At 44.4% G+C, this 20,049-nt stretch overlaps 1 protein-coding gene across 2 annotated transcripts in view; it reads right to left on the bottom strand.

Annotated features, from left to right (window-relative positions):
* Positions 1-6,985: 6,985 nt before the first annotated feature.
* NSG2 (neuronal vesicle trafficking associated 2) overlaps positions 6,986-20,049 on the bottom strand; it is a 34,502-nt gene continuing 21,438 nt past the window's right edge. For both annotated transcript variants that reach the window (XM_068409489.1, XM_068409488.1), the window contains exons 3-4: positions 8,745-8,855; positions 6,986-7,177 (exon numbers count right to left, since the gene is read on the bottom strand). In XM_068409489.1, coding sequence (XP_068265590.1) covers positions 6,986-7,177; positions 8,745-8,855 — 303 coding nt within the window. The remainder of the gene's footprint in view (positions 7,178-8,744; positions 8,856-20,049) is intronic.

A 20,049-nucleotide genomic window follows, 5' to 3' on the forward strand; every position in this document is an offset into this window, starting at 1 on the left:
GAGGTTAAAGTGGCATGTCTTGTGGGTTTTGGGGTCTTTTTTTTTAAAAAAAGCTTCATTGTCATTTTATTAAGCAAGGTCAAGACACAGAAGTAAGCAGATAATGGGGTACATTGCAAGGCAGGGTGGCAGCATGGATGTGGAGCGTGCACAGATTAATGTCATGTGTACGAGCCAAAGACTTTAACATCTTAATTACTCAGTGATTACACCAATTGATCAAAACCATCAGAAAAATGCCTTCTCGAGGGATAACGTGGAGCAAGGAGGGAATGCTACATCTTTAAAGGTTAAGTGACTGTGACACCTCCTTGGTCTGGAGCCTGAGTCAGCTCACGCTGAACAGCAACGCCGGAGCCCTGCGGGACCCCACTTCTGCTGACACTGCCTCTTCCTCAGCAAAAATCATAAACCCGCTTCTCTCTCTCTGTTATTCTCTTCTAGACCTTCAGCCTGAGGGTCAGATTGAGAAAAATGGATCCTCTGAAATATCCATTACTTGCAGCACCAAACCAAAACTCCGCTCAAATGAGCTCATGCAACCTGTAGCCTGCTCGTAGGCATTGTCACCCGACAGCTAACGAGGTTGTGTTTGACATGCTGGTCCTGCTTAAACGCGTGGAGCAGTCCAGATGTCCAAATCATTGCCGTGTACGTTTGCCTGCATCCTCCTTGCAGAGTCCTCAGGGATCCTCTCTTGTTATGAGTACAGAAATTACCACGGCTCCTCTACAGTAACAGCTGAGACTCTGCAAAACAAAACGGCACCTCCAATAAGCGGTGTGTTGGGGGGACAATGACCTGTAAACTGGCATGATGTGGGCTCATTTACACCCCTGCACACGTGAGACAGCTGGAGTTTGCTCAAGATGCACGTATGGGAAAGTGTTGGAAATGTTGGTGGCTCAAATGTTTTTGGAAAAAGACAGGTTCAGCTTCCTCTTCATTAATGAATTTGTGAAAACATATCTGGAAAAATGTGGGAGTTTTTTTCACTGTTTAGGTACTTTCATTGCTACCACTATAATTTTGAAATTCCTTTCACCTTTCTTTTTGTTTTTTTCTTTAACATTTATACTTGTAAATTCCCAAAGACAGTCCAGCTCTACTACAAAAATTATATTCTCAGCAGACGAAATAATCTTATTCCACTCCCCCCCAACAATTCCTCTTCTTGATGGCTGGGGGGAGTTGTTTTTCCAGTGAGCCGCAACTCCATAATTCACACAGTAATTCTACTGACTGCTGTAAAAATAGCCACATCTTCCCAGTGGATTAAGCTCTCTTGCACACCAGACTAGCCAGTCCGGACCTCTGCCAAATGCTATATTTACATTTCCAAACTAGAATCTGTTTCTAATGCATTTTTATGGGGAGTTTTGACCCTTTATATTTATTGTTAATGAGCTTTCGTCTCTATAATAGCCTTTCATCCCCAAGGATCCTGAAGAGTAGTTGTAATAACCTGGCATACAAAATATACACAGAAATCAATTTACCCACCATTGAAATGTAGCCACAACTGGAGGGGTTGAGAATAAGCAACTGTTTAGCAGAAACCTGTGCAATGCAGCAGTGCTGTTTCCATCTGAGGGACAGGGTGAGCTAATGACCTATGCTGGCCATTGTCCAGATGAGCAGGCTTCACCTATAGGCCTGCAAAGCAGCTTGTGGAGGAGGTATTTAGTGATGGCAAGGGCTTGGGAGCCTGGGTTTTACGGGGTGTCGAAAGGCCACTGGTAGCTGCGCACTTATCCAGCTGGGAGGTGGTGCTGGTGGAGCCTCCAGCATCGGTCCCTCAGAGACCTGGTGCCACCATGGCATTCAAGCAGTGGCTGGAAAGCGCTGACAGAAGATGACATCGGCGCTGGGCATTGCTCCTCTCGCCACAGCAGACAGTACCTCCCTTGGATTTGCCATGTGTGCTTAAAGCCTGCTGGCAGGGACCTACTGCTTGTTTTCAGCCCCCAGCCCCTGCGCCCATGGGGACCGCCGGCAGCTGCAGCAGCCCCTTCGCGCAGGCAGGAGCCCTCGGCGGGGGGACGCGATGCACGTCCCCAGCAGCTGGTTCCTGCATTGGCAGCGGGCTCAGGCCCAGGCAATCCCGTCGTGTCACAGCAGGGCAGGGCACTGGCCATGCCAGGATGAACTGTGTAACCTGCTTTTAAGAGGCTTTTCCATTTCCTCTTGCTCTGCTTTTACCATGCACGGTCTGTCTACTGCAGGACAAAAGCCTCTCAGCACTAATCCTGCCCAGCCTTTCCCGGAGACAAGCAGTTCAGGCATAATGCCACTGCATTTATCACCTTCCTGTACTTCGACTTGCTATGGATTATTTTCCATGATGGAGAAACCCACAACCCATCAAATGACTTGTCATCCACCCTCCTGAGTAAAGTAACATTCTCAATCAAGAGGATTTTTCACTTTTTTTGCCCCTCAAAGGGCACTAGTCCAGGTGAGAAGGGGACCTGAGTACCAGAGACCCCTGACTTTGCTGGGCACTCATCTGGTGCTCTCAGGGTGATCCCTGTAACCCCCTGCCACTGCTGGTATGTTAAAAAAGCAAAGGCAAAAGAGACGGAAGGGAAGAGCCTTCCCTTCCCCCATCCCCTCCCGTAAGTCATTTTCTCTGGCCTATTTTACAGGAACTGAATATCTATTAGAGGAATAGCTTAATCCGGTTTGACTGTAATAATTAGGGTGCTTTAAAAAAAACCCTGACTAATCGTATAAAATGTGATTGTAGACAGTTCAGTGCATGACCTTTACACTTATCACTTGAGGTATTATTACAAACCAGAAACAGCTGGCAAGCACGGAGGAGGATAAAGGGGGGGAATAAAATTCACATGCAAAGGAACAGGGACTGTTCCTTTTCTGATCTCTTAACAGAGGTACTGGCAGTGCCCTGAGCTGTCTTTCTAACGCGGATTCAAAGCATGAAGTCACCTCCAAGACCTTGGACAGACACCTCCGTTTTCACCAACGGTGCGCCCCGCCAGCCATGGGGTCCTGCCATCGGCACCTCCTTTTCTCACACTGTTTTTGCGAGCAGTCCAAGAGGATTTGAATTAGTGGTGGAGCGGTCCCCTCGGGGCGCGCTGCAGTCAGCAGATGTTTGTAGCAACAATGGGCAGCTTTTCCAAAACAAGACAGCCTGTATTAGTCAAGCAGGATATAGTGCTTTGGGGTCATGGGGTTACGACAGGAAAGCAATGCTTGCTTCCATGTCTTGGCTGGCAGCAATCTCCTTTTCTCTTGCTCTCGATCTTCCTCAGGCTCCAACAGCCACAATTCCTTCCTTCCTTTCCCGAGCCTAGGCTGGGGGCAGCTGAGTTCCCATCCCAGCATCACCACAACTTTAGTAAAGCTATTTTTTTTTCCCACATGTTCTGCCAGTCATTCCACAGGATTGCTACCTGCTTGGGATGCCCTTGTCCCCGCAAGATGAGCTCATCCATGTGCTGACACTTCTTGTTCATCTCTTCCTACCTCTCCAGAAAGGACAAACAGTCCAGGCACCCATCTCCTCCATGACTGCCTCAGAAGAGAAATCTACTGTTCCAGTCTCAGTGGTCCACAAGCATATTTTGGTGGAGAATTCAAAACCTGAGCCCACTGCAGCAATCTAGTATAATGGAGAAGATTGCCTGAAGGGACACATGCCTTAGCAGGGTCAGTCACAGATTAAGAGGTTGAAACTGACTTGACTTGGCCATCACATAAGTGTTGGGAGAAGCACAGGGAAGGCTCTTGTTCATCGGTAGCATTCAAAGCTGAGACTGAGCCCTTGCGCAGACACTAGCTCACAAACACAGTACTCTGTAGAGCCAGTCAGGAGCTCTAGACTTCACAGAGAGATGACAGCCAGGATGAGACTGTACCATCACCAATACACTACTTAAATCAGTATTGAAAACATATGATCAACCTTGAAGGAGGCTTTTAAAGACTGAAATAAGAAGATGATGTACTATAATTTCAATTTACTCTCTCTCTCTCTCTCTGTTACTGCGATTAAAATATGTGGTTGATCTTGGAAGCTCTACTGAAGCTTGTACAAAAACCGTAATAACATGCACAGTAATGGAACTTGCAGCTGGAGTTGGGTTGTTTGGTTTCTTTTGCTCTCCCATGAGTCTTCCTTGGGTCTTTTTTTTCCGTTCTGCTCCACACAGATTTTGATCTTTCCTTTATTAAATAGGAATGGTTATCCCCACTGACTCACTTATCTAATAATAGCTAGAACCTTTTAATTCAAATAATTTGATTCTGGGTTTTTTTAAATTAAAGTAAACATATGGTTAAGTATTACTAGGAAAGCAGCAACAGAAATACCATGGTCAAATTATCCTGTGACTCAATTCTGCAAGCGCGGTGAATCCTTTTTAATACATTTCACAAGTACTCAGTGGTGACCTCTAACACCAGAGTGGTTTCTCTCCTACGGTAGCTCAATTTCACAACTCTGAATACCCTTTTTTTTTGAAGGAAAGCCATCCAAAGGTTTTTATAAAACATTCTTTAGCCTTTGGGAATGCGCCAATTTAATGCCAGAGTATCATTCCATTTCAAAGAGTTGAAGGATTAGAGGAAATGCAATCTGCTTTCTGAACAATGTGAGATGAATATAGTTGTGGTTTCATTAGAAACCAAGCTGCAGAGTTTGGACACAGAGCTCAACTTTGTCAAAGTTCAGCCGTGGCTCTTGGTTTGTCAGCTGCATTTCCCTGCAGCACTCTTTTTGTAACGACCCTTCGTAGGGAGCTTCCTCCTGCATACATGAACACTTGCATCAGGAGTAGATGGCAAAGGAGACATTGCTGCCAGCCAAAGCTTCTAGCATTCATTGGCCTTAAAATGGGAAGGGAAGGGGAGGTCTCTCCGTAAAGTCAAGAATCACCAATAGAAAGCATCTCCACTTGCTTTGAAGATCACCTTGGGTTTAATTACTATTTTTCTATTTGCAATTGAGAAATGGGCAGGAACACAGGGAATAACCCACAGTGATTAAAGGGGAAAAGAGCAAGCACTGAAAATGCCTCCTGAAAGCCAGAGTCACCTCGGGTCCTGTGCAAAGATGCAGTCTCTGCTGCAGCCACGCTCAGCAGCACCAGGCATGCCCACATCGCTACCCACCACCTCCCAGCCCACAGCTTGAGTCGCCAAAAAAAAAACCTGCCAGAGCCACAGAGACGCTCGGTCACATCTAGCTTTATTTTAATCCCATCAGAAAAGTTCAAGAATTACACCAAAAAATACTTCAGTCTCTGCTACCTACTGACAAAAAATACACCACAAAATTATAAACTGTTCAGTGGTTTGCTGGAGTTTCGATTGTTGGTGGGGGGGGTGGTTTGTACATTTTGAGGGAGAAATGAATTTACAGGTGGAAGGGGAAGGAAGGATAGGAAATCAGACAATGGCATTTGGCACTACATGTTTAGCTACACTATACAGTTATTTATCATGATGCTTGTTAGGACTGAGGAGTTCTGCCCTCATTTACACCCTCTAGTGTCTACGTATGCGAAATGGAGGACAAAACTGCCCAATGCGGGGGAAGAAGGGGCCAGTTCCTAATTTCCATCCCAGTCTAGCCACAAATCTGAAAAAGCAGCTTTAGGCAAATGTGACCCTTGTCCTCCCTGTGCACTCTACTCCTGCTGCTCAGTCTCACCCTGCCTGTGCTACAGAGGAGCAGAGCTGCTTTGCAGCAACAGATTGCAGCTCTGAAAAAAAAAGAGAATCCTTTTTTTCTTAAAAATCCCACCAGCCTGCACTAATTGCACGTGCCATTTGTGGGGAGAGGATGTTTTACATTGGCCAGGACTGGATTAAGCTTGGGGTCTGGTCTGTGTTTGCAGAGACTTGATGGGACCCTTGTACTCTGAGAGTATGCTATGGCCATCCCTCTCTAATTACCTAGAATGACATTAAATACTGAAATATCTGACGTTGGAGGAGGGAAGCAGAAGCATCCCATTTCATGGGTGAGGGAAAATTTGGGGCTGAAAAGTTAGAGGCTTAATACTGTTCTCTACTGTCACCGCTCTTGAGAGGCTCCTCAATTGATACTTGCATTTCTTTGTCTCTTGGTGACCTTCCTGAGGGAGGTCCCAAAGGATGAAGTCTCATGTAACTTGCCAAAGGCCATGCAGGAAATCTGTGCCAGCAGCAGAAATAAAGGCTTGATCTCCCGCCTCCTAGTCCTGGGCTCGGAAGTATATATATGATTTCACTATAGCAGCCTCTGTCTGCTTCCACCCTGTTCCATACCCAAACAGTGACCAGGATTTCAGCCTCAGAGCCCAGCCAAGATCACCAGCACAGAGGCGGTTCATTACAAATGCCCAGATCTTGCTGGATTTACTTAGGCCACTGTGCCCGGGTGTGTGTTCAGGTGTGTTTGCACGTGTGTATGCCTGAGAAAGGAGGGGATGCTTGTATTTCTTTATCAGCAAATGAACACTGATGCTAGATTCAATTTGACAGCAAAATATCCCCCCTTTGGCAAGCTAAACAACATCACAATGTCTTTGTAACAGGTTCTCTCTACCCCTTCTCTTGGAAGGATTTCAGCTGTTTCTTCACTGCATGTTAAGTCTCTGTCACAGCTTTCCAGCAATGCTAAAACTTTGCAGGATTGTATTTGCTGCTTTTACCCTCTGTCTGTTTACCTAATTTGCTTTTTTTGTTTTTTAATTTCTTTTTCTAACAAATAGTTAAGCAATGATTTAAAAATATTTTTACATTGTAAGGTACAGTCAACATCAAACATGCCTTTGTACAAGAGCTCGACTCGGTTACAAATCAACAAGAACAATGCACGAAAAGAAATATCCATTGAGATGACTCCTGCACTTGGGTTTTATTTATTCCTGTCATGCTGTTAGCACAGCACCCTCAGCTAGAGCAATGCAGTATAGACATGATGTTGTCCCCCCCACCCTCCCATTTTGCCCATCACCACTCGTTAACTTTAATGACCTTCTGTCTTGGTAGCCTTGGCTTCGTGGTTTGCCGATCCTGAAGACAGCCAGGGCGATACGGCCCGGGAGCTGGTCTGCTTGGCCATGCTGTAGTGGCTGATGACGGTGTAGAACCTGCCCCGGGAGTTGGAATCCTGTGCAGAGTAGTACGCATCCAGCGAGGCTGGGATGCACCGCTTGTGCTAGAAAGGGGGGCGAAAGCAAGAGAGGTAAAGAGTGGTCCTACCAGCCTCAGGCTCTTGCTTTACAAATCTCAGGGTTAGCTGTTTGCACAGATGCCGTTTGACTTGGACTCGCTGCAGCTGAGAGCATCTGCTGCACAGCCCCGACTGGCTTCCAGCACTGTGGGAACACACAAAGTCTAGAGTCGGGCAGCAGCCTTCAAAACCTGTTGCTATTGGCAACCCTGATTGCAGGCTGATTTCATCTGTGGATAGGAAATGAGGACTGTAAAAGGAAGGTCTGACTGGTTTGATACGTTGCTGGCATGCACAGAGACCGAGGCCCCTTGCTGGAGTCCTAGCAGGGCTGGCGGAGCAGCTCTTATCATGTGCTGGACTGAAAGCTCTGTAGAGCGAAGTCCAGAATTAATCCTCAGACAAGCAGAGGTAGAGTAAGCTGCTTACGTGCTGCTCTGTTACAGTGTGTTATCTCTGAGCTGGAGGACGACCACCTTGGTTGGCAATGGTAGGAAGCGCAGCCCAACTGGCCAGCCCTTGTCAGAGCTTCTTGTCTGTGCAGACACTGCCCATGGGTCTCCGCTGCACTAGTGCAGACACTTGTGCACTAAGAGCCACACAGATAAAACGATTCGCTTTGCAACAGCTGTGAAAGAGCAATCAAACGGTAACAGATGTCGGACTGGTTGGTATTCCCCAGAGTCAAAGTAGCACCAAGGACACAAGGGGCCCCAGGTATAATTATTATTAAATCATGAGATACCTCAACTCCCAGTTCAATGTGACTAGCTGAAAACTGAGTCCAAAACCTTTAATCTTTTCAGAAGTTCAGGTTTGGATATGATTCTGAAATTCATGACTCTGCCCTAACTTCATTTTTATATAACCTAAGGGAATAATTCACAATGACCAATACACCAAAATGCTTACTCTATTTTCCAGCTCACAGACTATCCCCAGTGTGGTCAAGACTCCTGTGAGTTAGTTTATGAGTTTATTCACAGTAAGGAGTCAGTGAACTATTCTGCAAACTTTTTTTTTAAAATCTCAACAGTTCAGGCAAATAGTTCTCTGTGAATATTCAATATAAACCCACTAGGCAGCAGAGTTTTAGTAATTAAGTTACACGGTTTTGTTCTTCATAGAGGCTCAAAAGGACCTAAAAATGAACTACATGGGCAAATTCAGATTTCTTTCACAAAGGACACATGTGCCAGCACTCTGGGAGTTTGCTTTGCATTAAAATGTATGCCAGTAAACCTCAGTCACTTGGATATGTGGGAAGCAAACATGGGATTCCAGCTGCAATAAATCCATTCACAAATATGAGGGATTGTTCCTGAACATCTGTCTGTAGTGTTCACCAAATGCTAATCCCAACAATTACAGTGTAACAGTAGCTGATGGAGGCAGATGCAAGTCCGCATTTCCCATAACGCTTTTCCCATTTCAACACATTCTTGCCAAATGTTCTCTTTGGCCTGGTCAAAAAAGCAGACTAGACTGTAACCATGTAGTCAATTAGAGTCTATCATTATCTCAGGCAATTCATCCGTCTGAAGTTTCTTACCTTATAAACAAATCCATCTGGGCAACTGTGGTCGTAAGTAAAGGCTTTGTATACCACAAGAAACACTATGCAGGCAAGGAATGCAAGAGCCAGACTTATAAGAATAGTGACCTACAAAAGAGGGATAATGTTACTCCACATATGTTGAAATGGCATATGAGCAACCTCATAATTAAATGACTTATAGTAACAGCCATCCTAACAGACTGCAGTCTTCACTCCACTGTGCAGTACTTAACTAAGCATGGTAATTGAATGACTGCTAGATGCAAGAGCCCTGAATTCTCACATCATTTCCATCCCCTCACAGACCTTCAGGAGTGCACATTCCTGTGTTTAACCCCTTGCAAACGTACAGATTTTGCTGAGGCATTTAGTGTTCTCAGTGGCTTTGTGTCCCCATGCTCTCAGCTGTTCAACCGGCAGCATCATCTGCTGGTACAGTGGGATCCGCTGGCGGCCAGCGTCCACATTCGGGGTCTGATCTGTGCAGATGTAACTGCCTTACAGCCGTGGTGAGATCCCGCTCTTCTGACAGGAGAGGCAGGTGAGCAGGTAGGAAGAATGAAGCCTTTGTAGCACACATCCCTTTGTGCCTTCTGGGCAACGTGACAGGGATAAGTTGTGCCTGAGCACCTTGCAGAAGGGAGGGCAGGAGAAACGGAATCCTCTATTTATCAAAGCTGTAAAAGGAGAATATCCCAACCACCATCAAAGGCCAGCATGTAAATCATAGAATCATAGACTGGTTTGGGTTGGAAGTGACCTTAAAGATCATCCAGTTCCAACCCCCCTGCCACAGGCAGGGACACCTTCCACTAGACCAGGTTGCTCCAAGCCCCATCCAACCTGGCCTTGAACACTGCCAGGGAGGGGGCAGACATGGCTTCTCTGGGCAACCTGGGCCAGTGTCTCACCACCCTCACAGGAAAGAATTTCTTCCCCTGCAGCATGTCCAAGAGCAGATGCCGGTGTTGGAGGCACCAGACACAACACTCTCCTTTGGGCCAAATTATTCCCCCTCTTCTCATTCCCAAGCACGTTACTTTGCTGCACCACTCTGTTTCTTTGCTGTAGCCCCCTTCTCTCCAGCCCTGCCAGGTCCCTCTTAAATAGTTCATTGAACAGCAAGTTTCCTGGCCCCATTCAGATGTCTGGACTGAGGCCCTGATCCTTGATTTCAGCTGAGCTGTGTCCTTCCTAAGGACTGAGCCAGGGTCCCAAATGCACTCTCATTCTCCCAATCCCCAAAGCTTTCTTGGTCCCAGCTGGTAATTCCGGTGTGCTTGACCTCAGCTAATGCCCCTGCCTGCAGGCATGCTACCACCATACCATGCATCTGCTCATCCTCCAAAACATGCCCCCATCCCAATATCAGGGCTGCACCTACCTGTACTCAAGGCAACCGCTATCATTCACTGCCCTAGCAAGGAAGAGCCACACATTTTTTCAGCTCCTCCTAGTCATTCAGGGTTCATCCACCCTTTTGTTGTTGCAGTTATGTCACAATCCTCTTTATTTTCTTGTATGGGTGTTCAAGGAAACTGAATAGTACCTACAGGCAGAAGTTGTTCCTTAACTGATGTATAGGAGACTGGTGATGGTAGAAAGTGGGGAAATACAGAGATAATTCCTACAGTATAGTGGACAGGCTTGTCAGGAACAGCAGCTAATAAAGAGCAAGCTGGCACCATCTCAGAATTCATCAATATAATATTACTAATATGACAATAATATTATGTAATATTAGTAATATTATATCAATAAGGATATAGTAATTGCTTAATATTGACTCATATTGAATTTTGCTCTAATTCTCTCCTTCAGTCATCGTAGGAGCTGTAATTCTGAGAACCTGTACGATATGCAATCCCTGTACAGACTCACAGGGGCCACTGTAATTGCTTGCAGTGCAGGAAAAGAGTTCTCACCCTCATCAATCCTGCAGAAAGATGCACTGCCTGGTGAGATGTATTCCTACATTGCACACAGCATATTGGGACTATTACTCAGAGAAGTTAAAGCAGCCTTGGCAATGCTGGAAGATCCAGAGCTACAATTTTGGTGGCTGTTTTAAGACAAAAAGAAAAGAGTGAAGGTAAATCTGCATGTATGGTGCTAAATCTGACCCAACACATCCAGTTCAAAAGTCAGGAAAGAGAGAGGTGAGGAGACTGTATCTAGCAGGAGAGATTCGTAAATTCATTGTTAAGTCAGAACATTTTAGAATAAAGTGTAAAGCGGTAAGAAGATTGAGGTTAACAGGCTTTTCCAATGATGAACAGTTCACTGAAGCCCCAACGTGCCTTTTAGAACAACTGCTCATGTTAACCTCCTCCTTGGGGCCTAATCTGCTGCAAAATGGGCCAATTAAGCAAAAGGCAGCTGCAGAGGGAGAAGCACTTACTGCTGGAACTCACCAGAGAACATGTGTAAGAGAGTCCTGGTGCACTGAAAAGGTAGCTGGTAGAAAAGGAGTACAGTTATTGCACTAGCCTGACCAAGAAAATATGGGCTCCACCTCCACTCCATCAAAGTTTGAATGGAAATATTTCAGACCAGCTTTATGGTAGCCCATGGGTTCCCAACCTGGGGAAGCCACGACCCTTTTCATATTGCTGAAGAGGAAGAAGTCTCAGTTGGATTCAAGGGAGACGGAAATGGAATTTGCCATGATTTCTACCCCAAAAAAGAAGTCATATTACATCTAAAAAAATGAAAAAAGTCACTTTGAAAAAGTATAGTCAAAAGGAGGGACTTCCTGCATTAAGTATGCCAACACTCTCTATTTTTTCCAACAGGAGACCTGGGAAAAAAGACTCCTCTCCAAAAAGGACCCATCACAAACCAGCTCTGGCAGGCCAACGTGGAAGAGCATTTTCCCCTGTAGAATATACATTCACCAACTCCTCCCCACTTAAAAGGGGATCATGTTATACCTGGTACTTCCTCCAGTAACAATTTATGTAGTAAGACAAAGACGACAATGACACAAGTCCCCTTTGAGGTCAGTTCGAAGGCACTAAAGCAAGACGCACATCTTGCTCTACCAAAGCCCATGCTTAGAGGGCAGCCCTGGCTAGAAATTCAGAAAATAAGAAATTCTCAGCTCTCCAGTTTGGTTGCTTTGCCCTAAATACAATGTACAATGAAAAAAGAAATCTTGCTTGGGTTAAGCTGAAGGAATGAACTTGTGCTCAGGGCAAAGGAAGAGACAAAGGGCAATGAAATTACACCGAATGCCACTTGGGAATGCACAGAGCACAACTCAGTGAGCAAGTACCTCTTGTTCCTGAGAAATAAGAAATTGCTCATCCTAGCTTTCTTTACTAAATACAACCTTCATCATGAGGGCTAGCAGCAGCTGCACACCAGCAGGATGCATACACCCTGTGCTATGATTCCTTCTGCCCTAATGTCTACCTGGTTCCTTTCTCCCCCTCTGCATCCCTGTTTCCTCCATCCTGGAGGGATCCATCAGGGCTGACTGCACCCAGAGCAGACTCTGTGAATGGGGAATATCCCTGACCGGTGGGAAGCCTCCCTCACCCAGAATGATTCTGTGTCTGCATTCCCCAAGAGTGGTCACCAAAGTCACTTTGAAGGCTTCTCACTCTGAGCCAGTTAAAATGGCCAAACTCTTCCTTTAGCCTTCAGACAAAGAAAGAACCGAGCTGTCTGGAGCAAGAATGAATGTCCCTTCTTTTGTTAAATCCCACGTGCATGCACAGCCTATGGAAATGACTATTAGTAATGTGATTTGACTGGTTCCTTTCCCTTTGTCTGCCCACTGAGCCCCTGAAAATAATGAAATTCCCTCTGCTCTGTCACTCTGCTCCAGCACAGTGCTGACACCCAATCCGTTACCTCCCAGGAGCAGGTCCCTCCGCTGAGCTCTCCCCTCCCTCCGGTATGTAATTGAGCCCGTTCTCGCCTCCCTCCTGCCGCTTCACGCACTTGCAAAATTACAGCGTGACACAATATTACACATGATGATACGTAGCGTAGAATTGCTCTGGGATGAAATGTCACGTAAGATGTTTAAACCCAGAGGAAAGGGAAGAAAAAACCCACCCCTGGATATTTTGCCACGCCAGAGCTAAGATCCACCTCTCTAGCTGTTCCAGAGCATACAAAGCTTCATTAACATTCAAACACCAAAGAATCACAGAGCTGCAATACCTAACAAATCTCCACTTTTTTTTTTTTATGATTAATGTCAACCTTGGCAGTCTCTAAGCAATATAAACACTCGCAGAAGGGAAATAAAATTTAGTGAGCAGATAAAACCTAGAAGTGCTGCAGGCATGAATCTGTCACGTGTGACTGCTTGAGCGGTTAAAAGAAGGTGGGGGATTTGCCCACCCCTTTCCCAAAGTCTTATATGGTTCCCAAAGGTTCCCTTAAGAGGGGAGTGTCTGCTGGGATGGAGAAGAGAGAAATCGTTACCACACCAAAAACCCTCCCTATCCTCCACAAAACATGGAAAGAAGCCCTTAACATCCATGAAAGATGATGTCAACCTCCCCTCGACCAGCACGCTTGGCTTGGTTCCTCCCCACCTTTCCCATAGATGAAGTACATGTTGCATTTTCACAACAGCACGGATTAAAAAAGAAAAGATACACCCTCATCAAGCAACAGGACATAAAACTGCCACTAGGTTTTCTTCCAGTGAGATGATATCTAATTGCAATGGTGTTACAGTTAACCTGGCTTTCACGCTGTCCATCAAAGCATCCTTCCTGTTCTCTTTGACTTCAACAGCCACCCATGATTTTTTTTTTCATCAAAAATTCCCTTTTTCCCTCTCTAGCTACAGTGAAAAGCCTTATTTAAAAGCAAACCAGAGAACAATGCCACATCCAAACAGCAGAGCATTCTTTTAATAGCCTTTTTCTTTGCAAGGTTTCTACATTTTTATTACTTATTGCAAAAATTTTTTGGTTTATGCCTTTAGTTTTCGGAGAGGGTGTGCACCCTCCAATCCCCATGGAAGTCACCAAGAGCCGGGAGCTGCTGGTCCCTCCAAAAATTGAGCCTTAGGGACTCTGACAGCAGTACTGACAACCTGCTGAGCTCCAGAGCCTGCACATAGCTGCACGCTGGCGCTGGGCTGGTACTGACCGTCCCACAAACCAGTGAGGTATTTTAGTGCCTTGGGAGTCCTGGGAAGCCCGAACTCTCTGGAAATACCTGGGGGAAAAAAGGAAGCAGGGAAAGGTGGATCCTGAACGGAGGTTGATGAGAATACTACTGCAGAGAGCAGATATTCATAAGGATGGACTTTCAGGCTGTGTCAGTGAGGGAAGGGTCTGTCAGCAGACAGCAGTTCCCTCCAGTTTATGCACTGTTTGAACTGAGCTGAAAAATATTTTTTTTCCCAGTGGGGCCTGGATGCAGACAGCTCTCTGTTAGGATTCAGCATCCAGCCTGTGATGGCGAGTTGTGGGGGGTGTGGTTTTGTTCCCATTTAAGCCACATATTACTTGCATCAGCAGCTGGAGGAACATAACTTATAATCATGGCCCTGGTGCCAGGGCTTGTCATTCCACCTTTACGTTTTGTTCACAGGCTCTGTTGATGGTGTCACACACTGTGAGGACTCAGCATAAAAATGGTAAAAAAAAAAAAAAATGGATAGGGAGAGAAAATAACATGGGCATCCAACTGCAAGCCACCTCACAGTGAAACACAGAAGACATCCTACAAAACCATGAAACAACACCTTTTGAAGAAGTAAAGGGTTGTTTTTTCTAACCCAAACCACAATTATTCTATGAAATGAATCACAATTAATCTAACAAATTTACTCTGTACAGTATGGTTGGCAGAAGGAGCTCAGTAAGAGCCCAAAAAAGATTGGACACTCATAAGGAGAGCCTCCACATGGCTTGAAGTAGGGCTTAATAAAACAAAAAGCACAGCCCCCTCTTCTTCCCTGCCCTGAGTTCTCGTATTTGATGGCATGAACCAGTCATGAAGGTGCCACAAAAAGGAAAAGCACTGCTGTCTATAGAAAAACCAGCCAGACAAGCAGCACCCAGAGAAGAGTTAATGCTCTCAGAGCGTAGAGTTGTGTGTTACTGTGATGGAGATCAGTTTAATTCCCAGGCAAAGATCATTTACCATGGAAAAATCCCTGCAAAATTCTGCGCAGTTTTCCTAGCCTTAGCAGCTGTAACGGGAATAAAGAACCTCAGAAGGCTGACGCCTCTGTCCGTTCCTGCACTGCAGTCTCACCCTCTTCACGTTCAAGTTTGTCAGCAAAGGATGCCACACCGATGCCATGTCTGGTTCTCCAAGATACCTTCAGTGTTGTGGGGTATTGGGAAATTTTGTGACCTTTAATAGGCAACTCAGTGGAAGAAATTTGCTTGGTTTTAATTTTCTCTTTGTGGAAGAAGACAGACTCTGAATGAGGCAAAATTTGTTATAAACAAAATTGGCAGCAATTCTGTCAAGATTATTTTCATAGAAGGGCATAAGAGCTATGCTTGGATAGGCAACAAGGCTCTTTCCATAGTTATACCTGGAAACCTATCAATCCATTCACAACCTAGACAACTTGCATGCAAGAAAAAAACCCACAAAATTATCAATCCATTTTCTCCAGGGCCAGTCCCAGAGGTCCTGCTGCTCAGTAGAAAGGCTTCAGCTGTAAGGGCATCTCAGATTCATGATCTCATTATGAGGATTTTTGCTGGACAGTGAAAAATTCAGGAGGGTAATTTTTTCCCCTTCATCCCATAACTTCTTCCAGCTGATAATTAGATGTTAAGATTGACAACATTAGATCTTGATATGAAAGCTAAAGTGAAAAACTAAGGTGCACTTTCCAGCTCCTGAATCCAGCTGTCTATATCCTGGCCGCCTCCCACCTCTATGCCAGGATGAAATCCAAGCGTGAACCACCCCACCATTTGAATCCAGGTTGCTAATGTAAGAAAATCCAGGCATGTAGACAGGGAGGAAGCCACAGGCTGACAGGTCACTTGGATTGACCAGGGGGACAAGGACTCCAAAACACACCCCAGGAAGGGCTGCTCCACTGTTTAGACTCAGCCAAAGAAATGGTGTGGTTCATTGCCCAGCACTCTGTTACATAGCCTGATCTGCTCTGTGAGTAAAAATGATTAGGCTGCACTTCTTCAGAAATGGCATTTCACTTCTGATTTTTAACAATCTTTTTGTAATAAGTTGCTGATTTTGCTGATTTTATGACAACAGCTTAGCCTGAAATTTTGAAAGGCCATCTGAAAAAAAGTGACACAATTGGGTCTTCATATTTGCTTGGAACTGTTCAAGATGATGTAGGATTTGTCCTTTACTATTACAGCACAGCTTTATTCCAGATGGTGTCCGGATTCTTAAATAGCATCTCTTAGGAGATGCTTTGTAAGAAGGAAATGTCCTTAATCATGTACCTAAATCTTCAGAGCAATGGGAAAATACTCCTCAGTGATGCAAGGCTTCTTACACAAAGCTTAAGGGGTTTTTTTGTTCTTTTATCTTAGAATTCATAACCGTAGCCAATTTGGCCCCAATTCTCCTAAGAACACTGAACACCTTCCATGAGGATGGTATAATCTTGGGGTCCAAAAACATCTCACATCAGCTCCACTGCTTCATGGGATCATTTCAGCCCATACAATCATAGTCCAAAAGACTCACAGAACAGACAAAAGAGAGAGTTGTTTCTCCAATTACCCTAAAGCCTCAAAGGTATCCACTTGAAAGAGCACTAGCTGTCTCAGAGTCAGTTTGCTATCCCAGCCACGTCTACACATCTCTGCATACATCACCCCACCATGATTACATCAGTGAACCTCTCCAAGTTTGCAAATCTTAAAAAGAAACATCTATCTTCCGAGATGACTATGTACCCACTAGAAATTCCTCTGCTCCGTGCCTTGTAATGCTGTGAGTGCAGCGCAAGTGTGGAACAAGAACACCATGTTTCTAAGCAATTTGTCATATAATTAAATTACGCACACAATAACTAGCTGGCTCAATTATATTAGCCAGTCTCCATCATGTAATATAATTTCTAGTGGCTGTTTAGGCACTAATAGCCTCAGATCTTTTTAACTGTGTCCGGTGCCAGCTGCGGTCTGCATGATGTCTTTCTGTGCCAAGTCAAACCGCTTGAATGGAAAATTCATGGCTCAGTTTCCAAGCCCCCGTTCCTTATGGAAGTTCTAAAATGCCATTTTCAATAAAGATGCTTCCACTATTGAATATTAGTGAATTTCCACTTAGGTAAATAAAAAGCTCTATTTGGTTTGCTTTTTCTTTGCTGCCATTATCCTTCATCAGAATAGGCTGGTATATTGAGATGCTATAATACTGTTTCTAGGAACACCAAATAAATACATGGCCTTTTTGGTAGACCATATAGGTGTTTAAAGGTCTTTTTTTCCTCCCCTCCTACAAGAATATTTTCTTACTTTTTCAACTATCATAAGCCTTCCCTCGTTATTTCTGTGACTCTGCTACCTTCAAAAGAAAAGAAGCAAAAACCCAAAATTAAACAAGTGCGGTGACTCAGGAATACTGCTTATAAAGGTGCTTTTCTTCCCAAACCCACGGTCCTAATAACACCTGACACGCCATTTCATGAGCTGAGCAATGCTGGAAGAGGCTTACTTCCAGATCACTAATTTGAGATGGTTTTTCTGTTAGTGGGATTGCAGTAGACTGATACATCATCTCCACAGCTAACCCTTCATCAGTGACACACTGCAATTTCCCGTCGCATTGTGCAGTCTTGGCTGTGACATTTCCTCAGGTCACTTCACGTGGGACATGACAAAGGATGCCTCAGCTCATCAAGGACCCTTTCTAAATGCATTAACAGGAATACAGGACAAATCAAGTCATCAATAAAATGTCTCCTTGTCCACCCTTTGTCTGCCAAGGCTCAACCTCTGAAGACTCTCATACACGCAAAACCATCCCCTCTCCCCGCTTCCCTCACTTGGATTTGGTGCAGGGAAAGCATTAGGAGCCCTGAGTAAGAATGGGTCCAGGGATCAGCACACAGCAACAGACCTGGGAAATGCAGGTTGAGTTCCTTGCTCTGCTGCTGGCTTTCTTTGACACCTGACACACACTCAGGTCTGGCTCCACAGCTTGCTGCCCACTGGTACTCACAGACACTCCAGCAAGACCCACCCAAAGCTGCAAACATCTAAGTCTCCAAAAGCTTGGCTTTCTCTGGGCCTGTGTGTGAAAAAACACCCAAGCACCAACCCCATCCCACAGCCAAGGATCAGGCTGGTTCTGAGAAAAGTTGAGGTCTGTTTGCTTTATGAGATTACCTTCTTCTTTAAGCAGGGCAATTTTCAAAGCAAACCTTCCAGACCTGATTATTGATCTACGGGGCTAAGGTACAAAATGGTATCCCTCCAGGCATATTTTTCCTCTGTATTTGCCTCCAATCACTTTCTTATATTTTGATTTTACATATGACACTACCATTTTCCTCATCAGCCATCACAACAGAAGACTGGATTTAAAAATGCCTGGAACGATTTAAGGTCTTTATATGCCAACGCACAAGATAACTTTCCCCTACCACTCCCCAGTCCCATGGACTTCTTAGGTCAAATGAAATCAAAGGTCAAGCTTTAACATATTAAAACACCTTTGCTCAGTGCACCCTTTGGTTAAAAAAAAAAGCAACTGGAATTTTGTTCCTTCAAGGTCAACATATTCACATGCATTTCAGCATCTATGTCTACCATCACGGGTCAGGAAATAAAGCTAATAATATGGCAGCATTCATGGTTCAGTACACCCATTTCTCTTAAAAAACTTATTATGTGGGTGCTTCATACAAGGACAAAGTGAGGACTTGGTGAGCAAAGTGTCCCCTGGGTAACTAATGAATTAAAAGCCTTTCCATTTTAAATTAGAAATGTGAAGCTTTATTTCTGCAAATGACTTACAAAAGCTACTCTCTCAAAAACAAACAGCAAAAATGAATAATCCAGCTGATTATGATGCTTTCAGAGGCATGAGGCCAGTTCCATTAGCTGTGGTCTAGCCCAATAGGCTTAATATATCTGCAAGTACTAACAAGAGGGAGCTCAGGTCTGTTCAACATTCAATCAATCAGCAGCCTGTGCTGCTTTATAAATAGAGCGAATGGGAAAAAAATGTATGAGTGAAGCATTTCACTCACCGATTTTTTTTTGATAGCATTCTGTGGTTTGGCTACAATATTCAAAATGCAATTCACAACAGTCAATAAACTTTGCCTTGGCTTCAGTCAGCTGAAAACTCTTTCCTCCTCCATCCCATTCGGTTCCTTTTGCTACATTAGCCAAACTAGCATTAAGCATATTTCATTCCACCTCAAATGCTGACAAGAAAATTACCCAACAAATAGGGCTTACTGTGGGGTGGCAGAGGTACCAGAGCGAAACATGGCATTGTGTTGTTGAAGACAAAGATGCAGCGTAAGAAATCATTCAGACTAAATGGACACTGCAATTACATTTTGTAATTAGCGTTATGGGTATCTCCATGCAGTCACTTATGAAAATCTTTTTCAAGCATTTTATTCCAAAGCGAAGGGTCAGTTGAGCTTTCTGCTCTGTAACTCCTTTCTTCCTCCAATATATCACAGTTTGGAGAATTTAGATTCAGCAGGTCTACCCCACAAACCCTTAGTCACATGAATATTCTCTGTGACTTCCATTTTTAGACATTTTCTGCATAGCAATTAACTTTCTTCTTCTCTCCGAAAATCAGTTTTAGGAAAAAACCAACCCTGAACGAATCTCTTCAGCTGATTACTCTGTCAGTGCTCACAGATGGCAAAAATAAAATATATTTGAGGTGTTTTTTCTGACTTTGCAAAAGAGTATGTGCATGTGTTTCTTTAAAAAAAAAAAAGAGTATAAAACAAGAATACACTTTAAGGAATGATCCATTTTATATAAAAGCTATGTCTTTTTTTTTCCTTTGCTTTGCTAGGCAGATCCTAAGCCAATCTTACAGAGCATTCTAGTTAAATATACTTTTCTTGTGTGTGTTTTTAGACATGGAAACTTTACCTGGCTTTACCTTCTTGGGACCTAACCTGTACCAGAAAGCCAGGTATTAGCTGGGAACTCTTATAAAAACCAGACTTTTACCCAGACAGGGGAAAAGAAAGCTTGTAGGGTTTATAGTACCATACTTGGAGATGTGATCAGAAATACCTGTTTTCTGGCAGCTGAGCCACAAATCCACATTCAGTTCATCCTCACAGCTCCGAATTGTCACTGATGATCACAAATAGCTCCATCAATCT

The sequence above is a fragment of the Nyctibius grandis genome, chromosome 10 (assembly GCF_013368605.1).
Source record: "Nyctibius grandis isolate bNycGra1 chromosome 10, bNycGra1.pri, whole genome shotgun sequence".
NCBI lineage: Eukaryota > Metazoa > Chordata > Aves > Nyctibiiformes > Nyctibiidae > Nyctibius > Nyctibius grandis.